General features: G+C 44.2%; 1 protein-coding gene and 1 long non-coding RNA gene across 2 annotated transcripts; both read left to right on the top strand.

The window, feature by feature from the left end:
- The first annotated feature begins 1,279 nt into the window (after positions 1-1,279).
- On the top strand, positions 1,280-5,073 carry LOC123046442 (uncharacterized). The gene is made up of 5 exons (XR_006422314.1): positions 1,280-1,402; positions 1,484-1,678; positions 1,775-1,892; positions 2,014-4,659; positions 4,744-5,073. It is a non-coding gene; the product is annotated as an uncharacterized lncRNA (long non-coding RNA).
- A 1,140-nt stretch (positions 5,074-6,213) lies between these two features.
- LOC123039349 (proline-rich receptor-like protein kinase PERK9) lies at positions 6,214-9,720 on the top strand. Its single transcript, XM_044462553.1, has 6 exons — positions 6,214-6,219; positions 6,727-7,603; positions 7,697-7,750; positions 8,000-8,063; positions 8,159-8,363; positions 9,424-9,720. Exons 1-5 carry the CDS (start codon positions 6,214-6,216, stop codon positions 8,226-8,228), a joined length of 1,071 nt encoding a protein of 356 aa, XP_044318488.1. The 3' UTR covers positions 8,229-8,363; positions 9,424-9,720.
- Positions 9,721-19,432: the final 9,712 nt, after the last annotated feature.

The following is a 19,432-nucleotide window of genomic DNA, read 5'->3' as shown; positions in this document are numbered from 1 at the left end:
TCATCGTTTTCGTTGATCCGCCGGTGTTGGCATTATTTTCTCTTCAGTTCCTTTTTTTGTTTCTTTTGGGCTTGCTTGTGCTGTGGCCCCAGCATTTGTATCATGTGGTCATTGCTTTATAATATAAAGCGGGGGGCAACCCTTTTTCGGTAAGGGCCAGACGTGGCATTAGTTTCAACAAAGGGCCAGATTTGTCAAATAATACACAAATTTGTCACTGCAACAAGCCATGGACTTGGGCAGCAGGCCAGGAGGTTGCTCTTAGAGCATCTCCAACAGCCGCGCTTCGCGCCACGCGCTAAAAACTAGTATGCCGCGCGCGCTTTGGCAGGTTTAGCGCGGCCGCCAGCGCTGGCTCCAACAGCCGCGCTATAATGCAGCGCGCGCGCGCCACTCCAGCAGCGCGTAAAAAATGCAGCGCGCGTGACTCGTCGGACATTGCATATATGGCATTTTGGAACAAAATGAGTTTGAAACATTCAAAATGCAATGAACATGACATATTAAATTTCACACAAAAAGTTGATGAATAAAAGTTCATGCCCACAAGTTCAAAATCATGCCCACAAGTTTATCCAACCAAGTTCAAAATGCAAACCAGGTTCAAGACACAAATGAAAGACACATCAATCTTCTTCCTCGTCTTCGTCCTCATCTTCCGAAGACGATTCTTCCGCCTCCGAAGATGAATCTTCCTCCCTCTCCTCATCACGCACCGCATCACGCACCGCATCATGTGAAGCTCCGACAATGTTGGCAAGATCTTCAACGGCATCGAGAAGAATTAACGTGTGCATCAAGCGCGTTCGCTCGCGCGTGCCACGTAATCACTTGGCACTGTGCGTCCTGGCCAGTGGCGAGAAAAAAAAAGCCAGCAATAAACGCAGCGATTGGATTGTTTCCTTTCCAAAGAAGGCAGCTTCGCATTGGGTCGCCCACGCACATCGTCCTCTTCCCCTCTCCCCCCCAATCGCCGCCAGGCACAGCCACCTCTTCTCCTCTTCCTCCTCTCCACGCTTGTCTCCACGGGCCACTGCTCTGCCTCTTCTCCATCTTGGTGCTGAGCAAGAAGATTGGGAAGATCTGGGCGACGGCTCCCGTGGCACCTCCTGGAAGGAGGGATCTCGCCGGCGTGATCTCCCGCCACGGCGACGAGGAGGGGGAGGAGGATGTCGACCGCCGCCGCCGCCGCCGCCGGCCCATCACTTCTCCGGCGCTGGCCACCGAAGGAAGGCCCACAGCGAGTGGCGTCTAGGGTTGCCCCCCCCCCCCCCCCCCCCCCCCCCCCATCCTCGATCTGTCTCCCCCTTCCACCCATCTCTGTCCCCTTGCCTCTTGTGTTTATTCCTCAACCACGGCTGGAACTGGATTTGGTGTGGAAGTCATGGAGCTCGCCAAGAAGGTCATCTCTCTCTCTGATTCGATTTGATTTGGCGGACTGATTCAATTTGATTTGGCAGACTGATTCGGTTCGATCTGGCAGGTTCACTCCTTGCCGAAGACTTCCAAGTAGTTTTGCTCGTCGACAAGCACATATCAAGTTCACGCCCATCATCATCATTTCATGTCTCCAGGTTTCCCTCCTCCATGACTCTTAACTTTATTTCTCCCATGTAGGCTCTGCGAGGTTGTTGTTGGCTGTTCGGTTCTTGGTTGTGCTTCTTCTTTACCCACCGAGGTGAGTTGCCGCTTCGGTTCCCTTGCTTCGTCTCATGTTTGATAAAAAAAGTCCATTATCTGATCTTTCTCCCTTTTCCTTCTTGCGTATGGGAAGGAATCAAAGAATGCTTTGGTGAATCTCGTTGGTGGGAAAAACATCTGTGTACAAGCAGGACCAAGACCAATTTGGCCGATACGTCTGTGACATCTGTTGCGCCCGTGTGTTCATCCAGGTGAAAGAGAAACTTTCCTATAAAAAGAAAGTGAAGTTATTCAATACCTCACATGCTTCTTAGGCTTTGATTTATTGCTTCAATCCTGATTAGAGTGATTGTGTGTGTCTCGATTCTTCAGGAGCAGATGTTGAAGAATGGTCATGCATGTCATTTCAAGAATTGTGATTCAGGCCCAGAGTTTTCGGAAGTAAGAAAATCTACTACAAAAAAATACACTTGCAGAATATGTAGAAGACTTACCCTTTACCTTGTACATGGCTCTTGCTTATAGTAGTAAAAGGAGGTTGACAAAAGAATAAATAAATCCATCAGTCATAACATATGTGCTAATATACAACACTATACCTTGCCACCAATTGCCATGAGAACTCAAACACGTTCAAAGATGGACGTATAAAGGTACCTCCACATCATCAATATCAGAAAAAACTTTCTAGATCAGCATCCTCTTTACTGTTTTTACCTAAGGATGACAAATAGCATTCAGAAGTTGATCAGGAGCAATCAACTTGACAAGAATGAACCCAAAAATGTCCAGGTAGACTGAACTGAAATTACCATTGCATGCTCAGGTAACTAATACACATTCCATGTCAGGATCCTTTAAAGCTACATGAAAATGCAAGTAGAATTGGGTGTATCAGTGTATTGTCTCTGCTTCTTTTGAGCAATCTGTAATGTGCAAATAAATGGAGTCAGAGTCCATAGGCTGGAGTTTTGCACGCCTGAACGAGAGGCGTTTGGCCATTGCAGCATTTACGAGAGTGTAATTTTTTATGTTTGGAGTTATGTGATGTAAGCCGCTAAAACGTCAAAAGGGCAGCCCCAGTGCATGTAGCTCCCGCTTGCGCAGGGTCTGGGGAAGGGTCCGACCACTTTGGGTCTATTGTACGCAGCCTTTCCCTACATTTCTGTAAGAGGCTGTTTCCAGGACTTGAACCCGTGACCTCAAGGTCACAAGGCAGCAGCTTTACCACTGCGCCAAGGCTCAAACGTCAATTCAAATAAATTTGTATGCTGGACGTACGCATCACAATCCATTGAGGTTAGTTGGCCTCCGGCCATCACACGCCACCTTACTTGCATGCCTTGATCTGTAATGTTCAGTTGTGCAGGCAATTTCCTGCCATTGCCTTATTATGACCATTATTTCCTATGGAAGCAGTTGTTACATTCCTGCCCAGTATATGAATCCTTTTATGTATGACACCTCAAAACTTTTCGGTTAGTTTATTTTGTTGTCTTGGATTCACAACATCTTTTTACATGTACCATCCTCTTAAAATTGAAATCCTTGTAGAAACTAAAGGAAGATAGATCATATAATTATGCTAGATCGTACATGTTGTTTAGCTCAGATTTGTACATGTACATGCATTGGCATGGGTTTAGACAAAAATATGGCATGATTCTTTACATAAAAAGCAGATGCATAATCTAAGAAGAAATGCTCGAGTAAAGTTACTGAAGATATTGTAGGAGTATCATGGGCTTACAACTTCTTGGTATCACTACTTGACTGTTTATGATTATTTGTAAATCTGGAAAGTCATTTCGAGAACTGCTGACGAGTGTTGTTCTGAGTTTGTGTTAAAAGAGTTTTGGTTGCATGTATGTACATTTCTATAGTAGTGGTTCTCATTTTAATTTGTTCCGAGTCAGGGCTTTCATTTTTTTTCTCAGAATTTGGTTCTTGCTTTTTCATGGTCGGTGTTATGAATGGAAAAACACACTTGGTATTGGTATCAATCAATTATAAACAAAGTTGAGTTTATTTGTAGTGGCCTCTCATACAGTTTGCCTATGTCAGTTGCGTATATGGCCAAAAGTGTGTCACCTACCCAACTGGCTATGGCCAGCAAAATGAGCAATGAGATCAGCTTACTTTTAATTACAAAATAAGTAGATGCTTGCTTGCGGGTTTATTTAGATTTACTTGCCATTTTTCTCCGTAATTCCAGTTGTGATGCCGTCAACCTTTGCTGCCCTCTGCAACTGCGTCGGATCTATTTGTGGTTGCAATGGTTGTTGTGGCATGGAGAGTCAATAAGAATCATATGGTAGATCCCACGGTCATCACCTTCAGTTCTCTATTTGTGTCTTGTGCTCTTCTCTTATCCAAATTCTTTAAGCCTATATACGCCTAGATAAGTACCTGATATCAGCACCTTTAATTAGCTTATTCTCAGTCTTGGCTATTTGGACTACTGTAGAACGACTCGGTTTTTCAAAGTTAGTAGGCTTATAGACATGTTTTTATTTTAATTTCTTCAGTTTTGTATTTTTTCAGCTTTAGGTTGCTGCTGCAAGGTTTCATGTAGGTTATAGCAATACAACGATAATATTATGAGCATATAGCTATACAAGTGACAATTACAAGAGTAGTAAATGAATGAATGCTTGATCATGTGGGTTATAATTTAATCGAGTGCAGTCAGTTTATTTATCATTCTAAAACAGTACCACTTACACCAAACATCAGTATAGTATCATGTTCACGTCAGAATATAAGAGATTTAGGAACAGAGGAAGTAGATGGTAATTATGGACATCAGAGAGGAATATATTTGATCACATATAGTATATAGGGACTTTTGTAGATGCATGCTACCTGCACAAGCACATCCCTATATGGATAAAATTCACTTTATTAGAGTACTGACATGAATAGGATAGTGCGGTGCAAGACGGTGCTGATCAGCGGTGGTGGACAAGGTGGCGAGAAGCGATGACATCAGATGATACAATGGTCAGTAGATAAAAGGTAAGTGGCGCTGCCGTTTGGTCCCTCTCTTCCCCTCCTCGCTTCTGCTTTCTACATTCATGTTTCCTTTTCTTGCCTTGTCAGATGTTCATCTCCATTGCCTATCGGGGGCCTCTTTGGGGGGCTAATCTAACATTAGGCAGCACAGGAGGACAGACGGCTCTCACGGCTTAGGATGTTGCACATCAGGTGAACCATTTGATGGGCCGTTCAACATGCTGATCTTATTGATTTGTTCTTGACATATCCTCTGTGCTGCTATATTTTTTGAATTACTTGGTTATATTAGCAAGTACTAATGTTTTGTCACTTTTGAGCCACTGGTACTATATGTAATTAGTATGAACTAAAACTACTGCTTCTGCGTTCATATAAGCCTCTTATTATCTATGATGTCATTGTTTTTCCTTTTAAGGCTGATCCATTCCCTGAATGTGTTGCATACCTCTGTCTTATTGTATTTTGAGTCTAAAGCAATTAGACTACGTAGTATAAACATGGCACCGCCTAACTTCCTCTCAAGCGGCGCCACCGGGTGGCGCCCCAACCACTAGTCTTCATGGAAATGTGTGTGAGGAGGCACATCGAAAGGCATTCCGACCATGGCGGCCGGAGGTGCACCCATGCCTCCCATGAGAGAAGCAAAACTCATGCCTCCATGGCGGCCATAGCGTCGGGAGGGGGGGGGGGTGCTCCAAAGCCACCCATGCCTTCAATGCGAATTGTTGGACCCAACACTCATAGTTGACATGTATGCATCATCGTTGAGACTACAAAGTTTTTTGAACAATGCAAACAAGCTATCTATATGATGATGCATTGAAAAAATAACAAGAAAATAAAGTTGGAATTTTTTTTACCTTGGGGGCATTTCGTCAAACACGTGGTGCGCGTCGGCGGCCGGCTCAACGAGTGAGCTCGCCGGCGCTTCGGTAGCCGTCGCGCCCGTCAAACGCCCTGCAAGCTTCTTTCCTCTCGCCTTCGAGCTGCCGGAGCCGTCCGCCGCCTTGTTCTTCTTTGCGGATGTCTTGCCCTTCTTCGTCCGCGTCGCATTGGGGAGCTTCGAGGGTGCGGCGGCGGCACGGGACGGCGCCGGCGCGATGCACCCCGTCGCCGTGGTCATCCGCGGCGGCAAGAAGAGGCTGCGCGCGAGGCCAATGCTCGGCGGAGCTCCGGCGGTGGCGACGCCAACGCTCCCCCGCGCTAGGGTTTCCGACGGCGACGGCGGCGGCGACGAGGGAGGGGTGGCGGCTGTACAATGGGGTGAGCGGGGTGCCGGCATGTGCGTCCATGGGTGCAGTTCGCCGGCGCCGGCGCGCGCGGGGCGTAGGAGGCGGAGAGGAGAGAGTGCGGCGCGAGCGCTCGAGTGTGCCACGCGCGGAAGCGGGCGCCTCAAATACACTGCGCGGGATAGCGTATCCGACCGCGCGCCCAACTCGTTATAGCGCGCGCGGTCCGCGTTGCGCGCGCGCTAAAATTGCCTAATTTGCGACGCGGCGCTTGTTTAACGCGTCTGTTGGAGATGCTCTTAACTGGGCCACGAGCCAAGTACCCATGCCGGTCCGTCTAAACGGGCTCACTCACTGGCTCATGGCTTTTTTTAAAAGTAATAAAGTGCATTCGCATTAAATTTGTCTCGAAAGCTCACTTTAGTCACCGTACTTAAGATACAGATAATACGGCCATTAAATACGACTTGAGGTGATTATATGGTCACCGCCTCCCCCTATAGCTTTGTATTTTTCTTGGTTGACTAGTCAAACACCACAGCACCCTCTCTACCTTACGCTGGCCCCACCTGTCTGTGAACCAATAAATAAATATTATGAGTAGGAGAATCGAACAAGGGATCAGTTTGCTGCCGTGTGCATGCATCCAGAAATAAGAGAAGGATGCATCCACAAGCCTCCTCAGCGATTTGGAAGATCCGACTGTCCATCGAGATTCCTTGATGCGTTTCCAGCCGTCGGATCAAGAGCTGGGAGGATCTGGACCGTCGGATCTGGAAGAAACACTGCTGGAATGAATAGTAATGGCAACATAATGTAAATATCATGCCCCCACCAGGGCATTTTGGTAATTTCGCGTGGTGGGGGTATAAAAGGGCCGGCTCCCCTGGTGAACCCTAGCCGCTCGCCCCGCCCTGCCGTCTCGCCCGTCCTGCCGCCCGCCGTCTCGCCCGCCCCACCGCCCCGCCCCGCCCCGCCCGTCCCGCTCGCCGCGGCCTCCTTTCCTCCCCCGCGCCCCCCTTCTCCCACCTCGCCGCCGCCTCCTCTCCCCTCCCGCGCCCCCCTCGCCCTGCCCGTCCAAGCTCAGGGTCGAGGGTCGCACCGGGTCCAGGCGAGGCGGCCGTCCACTTCCCCGTCGTCGTCGCCGTCATCCACCGCCACCGCGCCCCCACCCCCACCCCATCCCCGCCGGCCCTGCCGCTCGCCGCGGCCTCCTCTCCTCCCCCGCGCCCCCCTTCTCCCACCTCGCCACCGCCTCCTCTCCCCTCCCGCGCCCCCCTCGACCCTCTTCCCCCCAACCCACTGCCTCCTCTTTCCCCGGTCTCCCCCAATCCCCGCCTCCTCTCCTTCTCCTCAATCCGTCGCCTCTCTCCTAAGCCGCCGCCCTCTCTCCTTCTCCCCCGTCTTCGGCCCCGCCCTCGCCATCTCCCGACGCTCCGCCAAGTGGAGAACCAGGAAGGAGGAGGGACGTGAAGTGGAGAAGAGGGGGTGCGATGGAGAAGGAGCCAAGCCCGCAGGAGAGCACGGAGCGCCGGCGCGCCCTGCCAGCCGCGGCTGCTCGCGGAGCTCCGGCATGTGCTGCACCATGGAGGCGCTCGTGGAGGTGCTCTCGCCTTCGGAACCACCTCGATCCGCATCTGGAACCATCCTACTCGTCTCCAACTTTTCCAGCTCACCGATGAGGACCTCGTCTCGGCCTCCTACCAGCCCCATCCGTTAGAGCACAACGCCGCCTTCTGCCTCCCCATGTGAGATCCTTGTTCTGATTCCTTCCTCTCTTGATTAATTTCATTATATTTCATTTCTAGGGTTTGATGTCGAGGAGGTTCCTACACCAATGGTGACAGCGGGCTCTGCTGCAGGTATGCTTATCCTCTCCATCACTCTTTTCCATCTCTCTCCTAATGAAACATTTTTTTGTGCTCATGGAGTGCTTGATGAATTGCTTGCAGGAAGCAGGGTCTAATAATGTACAATTTTGCAGCTGCTGGTTTAATTGTTCAAATGGGAGCTTCGTAGGGGCATGTCCTCAATTCCATTACCTTTCTAGATTGTTGTTTCATGGTTGATGCAATACTCAGTTTGGTGGTTTCCTTTTGTTTTTGCTGTAGAGAGTGGAAGATTTTTGGAATGGTGCGGACAGGTTGAGAGCAATAGATGTTTTTTAAGTCCTAGGTGAGCACTCCAGGTTCTGTGAATTTTTCCTTCACAGTACTGCATTATTTTCATACTTAAAGGAAATATAAAATGATATGGTTTCTCTCTCACAGATTGTTACTACCGAGAATGGAATTCAAGAAGAGATACTTTTGGTGTTGTCTTATTACCTCTCGTATCTGATAGATAACACAAAGTTATCGGTTTAGTTGGAAAAAGAAAAAGTCCAGATCAATTGTGAGGATATGATCATTGGCATACTTACCCCCTGATGATGCCTCATTTCTTCAGAATTTGAGGTTGTTCTTAATATGCCAGGTAGGTCCGGCTATCGAGTCAATAATTATATTTTGTAGTGTGTGATGATACATTAATAATCACACTTGAATGTGTTACCTAAACCTGTCTTGCTTTTGTATTTCATCCTCCTTTGAACCATCCAATGACTTGTGCACTACAAATGATAAGTGTGACGTGTACAGAAACCTGCACCTTATATTCCTGTCTTGCTTTTGTATTTCATCCTCCTTTGAACCATCCAATGACTTGTGCACTACAAATGATAAGTGTGAGGTGTACAGAAACCTGCACCTTATATTCCTGTCTTGCTTTTGTATTATATCCTCCTTTGAACCATCCGACGACTTGTGCACTACAAATGAGAAGTATGAGGTGTAAAGAAACCTGCACTTCATATTTCTCACATTCCTGTTTTATTTAATGTCTGAGCCTCTTTATATTTCTTACATCTGTGATTTATCTAATCTCTGAGCAAGTGTGACTGTGTATAATTAAGTTAATAAGCCCAGTTGTTTGAAGAAGCAATTTGCATTCCAGATTCTAGAATTGTACTAATTCTTCTATCCATTTTGATTTGCCCCTGTCATTGTAGAAGTATGAGTGGATTGACTTTTCTTGATGTGTATTTTATACAATGAGCAACTACCTTGCGCTGTCTTTCATCCGCCAACAATCCATGACCCTGCATCAGGTCAGAAAAATATTCAATAATTATTTCTTATGCAGGGTCATTGGATTGTTGGCTTCAGACATACTGTACTGTTGGGCTTCAAGCATACTTCAGTTCTAAACTTATTCCCTTTTCCCTTCATTTTTCTAAGACTGTACTGTTGAGCATTAAGTAGGAGTAGTTACTTGTACCAAGGAGCAGATATGTATGACATGTTAATTTCACTTACTTTTGGAACGAAGATCTCACTTCATTTATATTAGTCCTTGACGTCTGTGTTCTTTATTGTGCAAAGTTGTTCCTTTCTGGGTAGATGAAAGTTCAGATTCCACCAAAGGAAGATTTAGTAGGCTTTCTGTTACATGTTGCTAAAAGTAAATGAATCGAATTCTTTCTGTTTTGGTTCAGGACAATTTGATTTTGGGAGGACAAAGGTCAGACAAGGATGAGAATGGGATACCAGATTACAACGATGGAGGCTCGGACATGGATCTGCTCATGCTCTCAGCGGGAATACTGGATGTTCTCGAAGCTTTGCCATACACACGTGGTACTTTTGGCACTTGCGTGGGCTCCAGTTTGTGTCAATGCAATTGCATCTGTCAGCGGCTTATGGTGATCAGGCTTGGTTATTGGCCTACATGTATGTTTGTGTATGGATGTCACAAAATTGTTATGCGGAAAATAAGAGTGTAGTTCATTTCAGAGATACAAGCGATCTTGTTCAGTTTAGTCAGAGCACATGCAAACAAGTAGTTCCCTAGGGTGGAGGCCTTCCACTTGCTTTTGCTAACTATATGAAATAGACTGAACCTGAAACTGACTACAATTGAATGTCTAAGCTGAATTGTTGCATCCGTAGACATGGAATTATGGATCAATTTTAGCTCTCAAGAACTGCATACTTATGGTCCTATGCAATCCCAATTTATTCAGGCAAGCATCCCAAAAGTTCACTAATGAACAAAGCAACATCACACAGAATCTAAGTTTTAGGCCAGGTTACTGTAATGTATTTTTAAAGATGTACATTAGAGAAATTGTTCAGCCAACAATCCAATTAAATTTGTGTGCAGCTATATATATATATTTACTAATCAATCTTTTCCCTTCTCTCTATCTAATTTTAACATTGCACAATGATTTACTCCTTGTTTGTAGCTTACACTGAAATCTAAGCTTGTGTGCATGTATGTATTATGAACCAGCCCTGTCCATTGCCTTACTGGATACATAAGTCTCTCCATTGCTGTTGTCGGATGGGTTTATGTTTGCTGTTGTCGGATGGGTTTATGTTTGCTATTATTTTCTATCTTGGTTAGGAACCGTGTGCTATAATGCACCAATGCTGCTTTCGGATGACGACGACAATGCCAAACGCACCATCACCTGAGGTAGCTCATGTCTATATCTCATTTACTTATCATGATATGTACTTGGAAGTTATTCATATTGGTTTCTTAGGATCGCCTTCAAGAGCATGCTGAAGAATCACGACAAAAACTCCCCCAGTGATTGTGCCACTCCATGAGACATCCATATCAAACTGAAACTCAATTTCCTTGCATTAGCCAAAGCATGCCATCACATATTCTTTGCTGTTGTTTTGGAACTATTTCAGTATGGTTGAGTTCTTTTTTGTAAGTGTACTCTTTATGTTGGTGACTTATTTTTTTAATTGATTGTTCTTTTACAAAATTGAGCAAAAAGAAAAGAACAAAGAAAAATTGTTTAGCTAGATAGGCAAAGCCGCTGATGTTTACTTGTTTGCTGTAGACCCTTGATGGGCCATGCTTTTCTCTGCTTTTTGCGTTCCTGGACTGTAAGAAATCTTGTGGATGTGCTCTCTGTTTTCCTGTTACTTTCTTCGCCACTCACATTTAAATTTGCTAATATATTAGTTTTCAAATATGACGTGTACATATCCAAGGATGAAGAGAAGAAGAAGAATCGGGATTGTCAATTGTGTATTTGCAATTGTACAAATCCGAGGTGCTATACTTATCTGCATTTAAATTTGCTTTTTTTTCTTGGAACTATTGGCATGTAGAGGAGGCTGCGTTTTATTTGGTGGTCCGTTAGGCACATAAGTAACTGTTTTTGTCTTTTTCACAAAACAAGCTGAGCTTCTGGTGTATATGGGCCCAGCTCCATGTTTTTATTGCCAAAAAAATAATTAAGTACAATGTTAGATGTGCTGGTTCACATGCCAATTGATCCTGTTTTTGAGGCCTTAATCTTACCATCCTATCTGAATATTCCTTTTATGACAATTCATAGGTCTATGCGATTGGCGGGGATGGAACCATGAGAGGAGCAGTGGCGATATTCGAAGAGTTTAAACGGCATGGTTGGAGGATATCCATTACATGGATCCCAAAAACTGTGGACATCGGCATGATAGACAGGTCGTTTGTGTTTCAAACTGCAGTGGAGATTACTCAGCATGCAATCAATGCGGAACATGTGGAGGCTGTGAGCGCTGTGAATGGCATTGGTCTTGTCAAACTTACGGGAAGGAGCACAGGACACATTACTCTTCATGCCACCCTGAGCAGCCGAGATGTTGACTGCTGTGAATCTTGAGATTGATTTCCACGTTGAAGGGAAGGGAAGCCTGTTTGAGTTCCTGTATGAAAGGATAAAGAAGAAGGGGCATGTTGTGGTCGTTGTTGCTGAAGGCGCTGGTCAGGAGTTAATACCCCAGACTGATGACTCAACAGAGTTAACTTAATCTGAACCTCCTCTGTTTCTGCTATATATCTCTATTTTTCTGAACTTAACAACCGAACAGTATTATATATTAGATCAGCACACAAGTGAACTAGAAATCATTTTGTTCAGATTGTTGGTACCCTCAGTGGAAAATTATTCCTTATTGGTTGGGGATTTGGAGACGTAGTATCTGGTTGATGAAGGATTTTTATCTCCTAAGCTCCACACATTCTCTTCCATCTAACACAACCGGCACGGTCAAGTGGTGTAGTAGTTGACGGTCGACAGCTAAAATCAAGGCACCGCCTTAATTTAGGCGGAAAGACCACAGCTCTTCCATCTACACCAGGTTTGTTTCTTTCAGCCCTAACATGTTTAGTCATATAGTTGTCGACAAACCCTGACATGATTCTGCTACAACACAGAAGGATTGGGAAAATATTAAATTTGGTGTTGAAGAGGTGTTGATTTCTATGATGTTCCGTTCGTGAAGGATGCCAAATTGCCAATGTTATTCATGAACTCAAGGACTTCCGGAAAAGTAATGTTTCTGTCATCTATGGAAGTCTTGGAAATCTATAATGGGAGCTTACTCAATATTTAATTTGTTATTTTAATATCCAGGTGCTAATGTGGATATACATTTCATTCCTGAAATCAAGAGGGCTAATTCAACTCCAAACCTGTGGTCAATTATTGCTGCTTCGGATGGGGTAAGGCCCTTAATATTGCATGTAATGTTAGTTCATTCATGTTAAATCAAGTAGAAACTCCTTCCCACATGGAAATTACCTTAGGTCGCCTGTTTCATGAGAACTAAGTTCAAGAAATGATTTATTAAGGAGCTTTGGTTGTAACTGAAATTCACTGCAAAACTGCATATGGAAACATACAATATTTTTCTCCCTCTTAACTCACCTCAAAGTAAAGGACTTCTGGAGATAAAATTGTTGATTGGTAGGGCCTCGGTTTATTAACTATTAATATATTTTTAGAAGTTGAAGGCCAAATTATATGTTGTTTCTTCTTTGGGATGAAACAGATCATACGTGTGGCATCGACTAAGACCGTAGTCTGATCATACAAGGCCTTATTGATTGCTGATTCTACTTCCATAGTCTGATATATTCAAGGTGCAGCCAAGATCAGGCAAGAGGACGATGTTCTGGTTGTTTCGACAGAAAATCCTACTGGTTGAAGCTCAAAGACTGAAGCCCCTATCCCAGTGTTAAAGACTTCAATCAACCCGTAGTTAAAGCTGGAATCAAGTAGAGCAGTGGCTACTCCGAAAACTCTTGTTCTGATCAGATTGGCTAGGATTCGTATCGTCCCTTTCCAGCTATGACAGATGGTATACTGCATACTAATGAGGATAGATGATTTATGTTGATGAAATATTTTAGATAGTGACACCGAAGTGTTATTCTATGGATAGTCTTCAGATTTCTTTTGCATTTTTTCTGTGCAAAGATATATATTAACGGACAAACAGTGCATACATGTTACCCTTTTGTCCGTGAAGGCGTATTAGCATGCCTAGCTGCCAAGTATAAATAGTATGTGCATCACTCAGTAATAGAGCATCCTGGTGAAATAGAGTATCTCAGAAAAATAAATGCTGATGTGTGCTGATACGTTGCTAAACCTACATGATATGAACTCACTTCTCTTTATTAATTGTTGGTTTACTTCAATGCCTGCAATGGCACTCCTAGGAATGTTAGAGCAACTCCAACACGCCGATCTAAACTGTCCACGCGCGTTCGTTTGGGTCGAAACTCACACAATTTGCGGCTCGACGCGCCGATGCAAACGGACGAGTGTCCGCTCTTTGTCCGCGCGCGACCCATTTCAGACCCAAATTCGGGCCAGATTTGCATCGGCGCGGACACGGAGCGTATGCATGCGATGCCCGCCCTTGTCCAGCCTCTTGGACCACCAGTCTATGGCACATCCACCCCCATGTCCCTTCCTTCCCAAAAGACCTCCCGCCCACTTGCTCTCCCGGCTGCTTGCCATGCGCGACGCGTCGAACCCCGACGGCGCCATCGACCTCGCCTCCATCATCAACATGCCCCGCGCCGTCCGCAAAAAGGCGGTGCCGCCCAAGAAGGTGTTGATGGACGCGTGACGGGTCGTTCCACCAAGAGGGCTGGCCGGAGACAGGTGCATGCCGACAAGCTGGAAGCTGCGGCGGCGGCCGCTGCCCAACAGAAGGCCGCCAAAAGAAGAGTAAATGAAGGCCTACATGGAGATGCGAGTGAAAAAGCTCGAGATAGAGGCGGAGATGCAGGCAAAGAAGATCGAGATGGAGGCGGGGATGCACGCGAAGAAGCTAGAGATGGAGGCAGACATGCAAGCGAAGAAGGTAGAGGTCAAGGCTGCCAAAGCCAAGACCAAAACAAAAGAAGTGGCGCCCGCTTGCATGATGGAGGTGAAGATCATTACGATGTACTTGAGCATGGTGTTCTCGAGGAAGAAGCCTTGCTTCGAGAAGATGCAGAGGGAGATGCTCAAGCTTGATGATTGATCTATGACGGAGAGCGTCATCCTTTTTGTATGCCGACTTGTGCTAGCATGAGCACAACCGAGATGTATGGCGTGGTTGAACCACCCTTTTTTTTGTGTGCTGGCAAGTGTGATAGCATGAACCACATTTTGTTTTTTTTTGGAGGCTGACATGTATGCCGGCTGCAGGCATGGCCGCCGACATGAACTGTGGGTGCTAGCATGGCCGCTGGTATGAATTCAATGGAAAATAAGTATTTACTAAGTTGATTCTGGATCAATCCCATATGCATGGTTTAAATACTTGGCTTGCTCTCGCCTTTTGTGCCATGGGCGCAACAAGTCATCTAGCATGAACAAAGAGAAGCATATGCTTTTGTTTTCAAATGCACTTCGAATGGACTGCGCCTGATCGTCTACTCAATATAAGCAAGTTGCAAGGGCCCCTTATTATATAACTTAATATTAGTATAAATGCCTATCAAGACTTCTGTGTTTATCATCCTTTTGGATCTTATGTAATCTCCTAAGACTATCCTGTGCACTTAACTATTGGTTATTTGCTGCTTAGACTGCTATGTGATATGAAATTGTTCATATTTATGGCTTCGGTATAGTATACATAGTAATCATGACTAGATCGTAGAAGTTAGAGATGTACAAATGATTGATTGGAAATATATATTTGTATTTGCAACAACACACTAGATCACGTCAGGTAAATATTTTTGTAGAATATAAGTTAGGTTTAGAACTTTTGATGACGACAGCTGAAAAACCAAAGTAAATCCATGATATAGTCAGTATAATATATATTTAGATATTCATAGATATTCATGGCACTGCATAAGCATAGTTCAGTTCCCCTGGGAGCACTAGCTGCTGGCTTTTACATGTATTTCTTGACTCTAATAAGATGCAGCTAATCTTAGAAAATATAGTAAGCACCTATCATGAAATTTAAAACTGGCATGATGTGGCTCTCCGTTGATAACTATGATGCTTGCATAGCTGGTTGATTTATTTGATTATAATCAAACTAAACCATCATAATATTAAGATTGTGATTATTCAGATAAAAAATGATCAAAGAAATACATGTACCAAAGTCACATCTGTTGAGATAATGATTAGGCATACAATTGCTTCTTCAAATTATTGCAATATTGTAGTTCTCTGTAGTCTAATAAATTATGTACTGTGGTCCTCCGCCTCACCGCTTAACGGGATGGACCGGGCAACGTACGCCAAGGCGAGACCTGCCTCTCCTCTTAAGTTGATTGGTTTCTCTTTCTGCATTCCTTTTCTATGGTCTCATTTGGCATTTCTCCTTCATGATTATTATGTTGTCCCTTTTGGGTTATCAGATGCTTTACCTCGGCAGCATGATGAGATTCCTTGCTTTCTCCATGTGAATTTTCCAAAAAGCTTATCTATTTGAGGAACCATTTTTTTTCTCATTGATGTTGCATCAACTAATGCTTATAGTACCTAATAGAACTAAAAGTCGGTTACCCGGTCAACACACCTTATAAAAATATGAATGGTCAAGATGTGGCCATCTAGAGTAGAATTTGGTTCATTGATTAATGTAGAAAGACAGGGATCAAAGTGATCTTTTTCCAAGGTAATCACCACTGTTTTGTTTTAGGCTTATGTGCCTGATGTTTTTTAGGATCTCTGTCAATAAGGGGATATATCAAGGTAGTGTGTTGTGTTCTAATTATAAATGAAGAGAAAGTTAAGAACTTCATAGATACAATGTAATCATGGCTAGAGCGTAGAGGTTAGAGATGTACAAATAATTGATTAAAAATATATATTTGTATTTGTAACAACACACTGGATCACGTCAGGTAAATATTTTCGTAGAATATAAGTATGATTTAGAACTTTGACCATGACAGCTGAAAAACCAAAGTAAATCCATCATATATATTCAATATTCATGGCGCTGCACAAGCATAATTCAGTTCCCTTGGGAGCACTAGCTGCTGGCGTATAGATGTATTTCTTGATTCTAACAAGATGCATGGCAATCTTAGAAAATATAGTAAGCACCTATCATGAAATTTAGAACTGGTGTGATGTGGCTCTATTGATAACTATCATGCTTACATAGCTGGTTGATTTCTTTGATTATAATCAATATGAACCATCATAATTCAAGATCGTGATTATTCAAATGATATGATCAAAGAAATACATGTACCAAAGTCACATCTGTTGAGACCATGATCAAGCATACAATTGCTCCTTCAAATTATTGGGATATTGTAGTGCTCTTTAGTCTAATAAATTATGTATTGTGGTGCTCCACCTCCTTTTCTCTTCTTGCCAGGACATATACTCTGCATGGGAAGTTGCCTACTTGGTATAAGCTTCAGTAGCATCGGCATCCGCTACACCTTCCTATGTTCTTTTGTTAATAGTCTGCCCATAATTATAACAACGAAATGCATGAATGTATATAGCTTTGCACCAAGACACTTTACTTTATCTATGATCTGTCATTTTTGTGAGTCGCAGATGATTTTGGCATTGATATTCTCATGCAAGCCATCCTATCTTTGCAAGCCTAAAGATAGAATACACTCAGGGCACCACATGTTTAAGTTGTCACTCCTATGTTTATAAGTTTATAGGAAGCAAACATTTTCATTATCTTTGGCACTTATATTTTCATTATATTAACTTGTGCAGCGGAGTTTTAAAATCAAAACGGGGCAATTCTCTACTGTGACAAAGTGAAGAGAAAACTGATGCATCAAACTAATACAGAAATTCAGTTCATATGAAGCAGAAGAAAGGCATACAATACCTTACATTGACAGTGATTGTTAGCCCATTGTGGTACTTCAAATCTGATAAAGAATATATTTCATGACTGAGACATGACATTTGGAGAATCTCAGTTCTAATATCTACATGAATCAACTTTTATTTTGTCATGCTACTGAATGTTCTGATATGGGACTATCTATTCTGTGTATCTCTTATAAGTAATAATGAAATGATCTATATGTAAAGTTTTCCTATTTTGATTATATTATGTTGTCGATGATGCATGGTTCTTGAATTTGGAGATTAACATTTAGGCTTTTGATATTTTGAACCTTTTTGCTTTGTACTCCCTCTGTAAACTAATATAAGAGCGTTTAGATTACTAAAGTAGTGATCTAAACGCTTTTATATTTGTTTACGGAGGGAGTACTAAACTTGATGCAAACCAGTTTGTCTTATCTGGCACTGCCACTCAGTCTTTTTGGAACAAATTTTGTCATGTGCTTGCAAATTAATTACCCTATTGACTTAGTATTCTCAGTTTACCATGTTTTTGGTATATCTCTACTGTTTGTGATCTATACTAAACTTATTAGTCCTGAAAGAGTGCTGTAATTTCCTTTGGATGTACAAGATTTATACATGCCGGGTCACGACGCTTGGACGGGCAATGGTTTCCGATCTAGTGCATGATTATCGTGAGCGGGCTGGACGGGGCTTCCCTGCTCCCTCTGCATGCTCTCAACTCATTTGTTCTCCGTCCAACATCCGCTTAGTTTTCCCCTCCTTGCACACAGCCACGACCTCTACTATGTATGTATATTACGTAAATACTAAAATACATATATACTTGTATGGCGTTTGCCGTCTTCTCCCACGGGCACACCGCTCCACTCCATGCAGCACACCATATCCACCTACACTCCGGCGAGCCCGGCCACCATCGCTGCCTGCATGGTGCACCACTGCACCTCCACGCTGAGAGCAGGTACTAGTATCCTCTCAGCTCCCTGCCCTCCTTCACCATCTTTAGCTCCACGCGCATGCGTATGCACGCAGCCAACTGTGAGGAAGAGCGTGTTCTTGACCAGTGGCTGGGTCACAAGCAGCGATCCCGGTGTCCTTCGCTTGAACACGACCATGACCCCGTTCATCGGCATGGACACCATGATGAGCACGGTGAAGGTTCATACATTTAGACCTTGTCCCGCAGTCTCCGCCTTGCCACTGGCGACGCGTAAACGATACCAAGATTGCGACGGCGCCGAGGACGTGCACCACCGGGAGGATGCCTATGCCGACAAAGAAAAGCGACAAGACAATACGACATCGCGCATCGAGCTCGTGTTATCTAAGTAGTCCAACGACTGCTCATCTCATCACGGTCGGCGTACGGTTTTTCCGACGGCGGCTGCGGCACATCTCAAGCTTGGTGACCGCGTGCCTCTTGACACATCGGGATCTGTGCACAACTCCGCTTACCCAATTGCCTTGCAAAGTGACGCTGGGGAGATGGAAATACGGTGTCTGATCGGGTTTTTTATCGCTCTAGGCGTCGCGTCAAGTGCTTCAAGCCGCGGAAACAAACACACAATTCACGAGCTGGAGATGCCATCGGGATAACAGCATATGCGTGTAAGTGTGTTGTGCGCGTGTGAATTAAATACGCCGTGGCGCTCTGTTTGCTTAACAAGAAAGTTGTGTGGGCACAGTGGTTAGCATATGTGGGCTTCAGCGGACGATCGACCGCTGGTTGATTAGTGTTGTGTTTTTTTTCTCACTAATAGATGGGACCCACGTAGGTAAAGAGAGGGTGTTGTGGTGTTTGACCAGTCAACAGAGTAAAATACGGAGCTATACTGTGACCCAGTGACCGTATAATCATTTTAATTTTAAGTCGTATATAGTGACCATATTAACCATATTCTAAAATACAGTGACCAAAGTGAACTTTCGACACAAGTTCAATAACCGTGGATGCATTTTACTCTTTTTTTTAACATGAGCTGACGGCTGTTGGAATGAAGGCCGAGCGAGCCGAACATGTCAACCGACCATGTACGAAATTGCTGGAAATTCTCGATGCATTTCTGGTGTTATTTTTTAAAAGCTAGTGCATTTCCGGTGGGTTTTTTTTTTGCGAATATTTCTGGTGTTAACCTGGCTAGCTTGAGCGTCAACCTAAGTTCATCAAAAGAATAAAAAAAAAATTATCGTCAACCTGCTCTCCAAGCATCCTTGGTACGTACGCAGTGTACATGAGAAATGCTCAGCTACCACTCCATGCTCGTAAGCTAGCTTATTAGCTCATACTAGTGTCCTCACCTCCTCTAATGGCCGCTATAGTTCGGGTTTTGTACTCTAGCGGGTTGTGTTGATTTTGATCTGACGGCTTAAACAGGCAGTTAGA

The sequence above is a fragment of the Triticum aestivum genome, chromosome 2B (genome assembly GCF_018294505.1).
Source record: "Triticum aestivum cultivar Chinese Spring chromosome 2B, IWGSC CS RefSeq v2.1, whole genome shotgun sequence".
In the NCBI taxonomy this organism is placed as follows: Eukaryota; Viridiplantae; Streptophyta; class Magnoliopsida; order Poales; family Poaceae; genus Triticum; species Triticum aestivum.
This window is presented reverse-complemented; position numbering and strand designations above follow the sequence as displayed.